This window comes from Myzus persicae, unplaced genomic scaffold (assembly GCF_001856785.1).
Source record: "Myzus persicae strain clone G006 unplaced genomic scaffold, MPER_G0061.0, whole genome shotgun sequence".
NCBI classification, from domain to species: Eukaryota; Metazoa; Arthropoda; class Insecta; order Hemiptera; family Aphididae; genus Myzus; species Myzus persicae.
In genome coordinates this window covers 1-2278 of record NW_019102335.1, presented here as the reverse complement: position 1 = coordinate 2278, position 2278 = coordinate 1, and the positions used below count along the sequence as shown (strand labels likewise).

Sequence of the window (2278 nt, the reverse complement as noted above, 5' to 3'; positions counted from 1 at the left end):
AGAGAACCTGTCGATATAAGTGCTAAAATTAGGTAAAAAGTGAATAAATTGTGTTACATAAACAAGCCAAAATAGATATTTAAATGGGTGTTTCATTCCAGATATTAGATTTGGAACATTGATGTTCAAAAACGCCAAACGTAAGATCTTATTATCTTAATCAACGCATGTAGTATAAGATCCTATTATTCATACCTATTCAAATGTTTAAAATTTTAAATAAAATTGTTTATTTACTGTTTATTTAGTACTTTATATGTGCATAAACAACTAATTATATAGGTACTATATTACATTACTATTTATTAAACGCAATACAATTCTCAAAATATATTCATAAGTTTTAAGCTATTTATAATTTTAATAGTTGAATGTACGACTATACAGTATATTCACATCGTTTTGTGTGCAGCAAATAGATAACTAAAAAAGGTTCAAATATTAATCCACAATCATACTTTAAAAAAAAAAATGTATAAGACATTGCATCTACAATCAAAAAACTTGTGCCCAAATGCAAACGTACGCTAAAAAAACCTACGCTGCAATAAGTGTGTAACCAAAAAAAAAAAATATTTTGAAATTTTGCAAATAATCAAGGTTTTTATTCAAAAAGAAATTACCTAGTCTAAAGTTCCAAAATATATTTGTAGGTAAAAGTGATGAATTATTTTCAGCTGAAGGTAAAACATTTCCTCTTCTGTAATAAACATGTTCTTGAATTTTGAAGATTGGCATAAAGTTTCTGGCCAGACTCAAGCTCAAGATAATTCTTGTTTACAGAGAACGCGTGAGGCCAACCACCGGACCATACCAGGCCCCAGATATGTAGTTTTTATTTGGAAAAAATTATTTTGCATTGTTCTATTATGGTGAGAAAAAAATTTTAATTGGCGATATAAATATAAAATATATAATTCTATGTTTTAGATTAAAACTTTAAAACTTTTAATAACTGAAAAACACACACATAATTGTGTCAAATCTATATTGTTTATGATGTCATTGCTCAAAAAACCGCATGAGCCCATCGCATGACCTTGTTCACCTGCACCAGCAAAACGAAACCAATAATCACGGAAGAGATGGAAAACGTAAATTAGGCTCGCTGTATCAACAAGCGTAGTATATGCGTAACACAACGCAGTACTCGTTTGAACTTTCACGTGGGCCGCAGCTGTAGTAATTTTTCCTAAAAGTTTTTGAGCCAATAACTGCAGCTGTCGTAACAAGTCATTCATGATGTTATTTCTGCCTGACTGGTTCCTCGACAACTTCACATTTCTGAGTTTGATCGCCGTTTTCGTGAGCTTCTACTATTATTCGACATCGACGTACGGTAAATGGCAGAAATTGAACATTCCGTACTTACCACCAGTGCCACTGTTTGGCAACACGTTCAGAATGATGTTGAACCTCGAACATCCAATTGACACGTTTGAAAGGTTCTACTACAGTTTTCCAGACGCAAAAGTCTTCGGATTCTACCAGATGAGGGAGCCGATGCTGTTAGTCCGTGACCCGGAGCTCATCAACAGGATACTGGTAAACGATTTTTCATACTTCACCGATCATGGTATGGACATGGACCCGTCCTCGACTGTGGTAGCCAACAGTCTGTTTTTCACCAATGGCAAAAAATGGAGGACAATGCGCCAGCAACTGAGTCCAGGCTTTACGTCCGGCAAGTTAAAAGATGCGTATTTTCAAATCAACGAATGCGGCAACGAGATGGTATCTGGCCTTGTCGAGAAGCTAGGGAAAACTAACATTATAGAAGTGAAAACGATGACTGATGGTTTTTCCACAGACGTAATTGGAACTTGCGCGTTTGGTCTGAAACTGGATGCGATCAAGAATGATGAGTCGGACTTCCGCCGGTACATTAGATTGTTTTTCCACAGCTCCTGGAAACAGATGATTTTCCGGGTGATGGCAATGACCAGCCCCTGGGTGAACAAGCTATTAAAATTACAAATGTTTTCTGAAGAAGCTACCAACTTTTTCTATAAGGTGTTCACTGACGTCGTCAATTACCGTGAAAAGCACAATGTGGTCCGGAACGATTTGGCGCAAACATTGATGCAAGCGCGAAAAGAATTAGTGTTGAACCCGACCTCCGAAGGTATATTATATATAACAGAATCATAAAATTTTTCAATTTTTTTTTTTTTTGGTCTTAATAATACTAAGAAATTTGAAGCCAATACTTTAAAACAAGTGATAGAATATAGATTAAATTATTTACTTTTTCATCTGCTAACCTATACTCGGAGAT

The 2278-nt window shown here is 35.0% G+C and overlaps 1 protein-coding gene across 1 annotated transcript; it reads left to right on the top strand.

Moving 5' to 3' along the window:
- Positions 1-959: 959 nt before the first annotated feature.
- LOC111031899 (cytochrome P450 6k1-like) lies at positions 960-2125 on the top strand (the record flags this gene model as incomplete). Its single annotated transcript, XM_022312014.1, has 1 exon — positions 960-2125. A coding segment is annotated over exon 1 (886 nt), but the record flags the coding sequence as incomplete, so codon positions are not given.
- Positions 2126-2278: the final 153 nt, after the last annotated feature.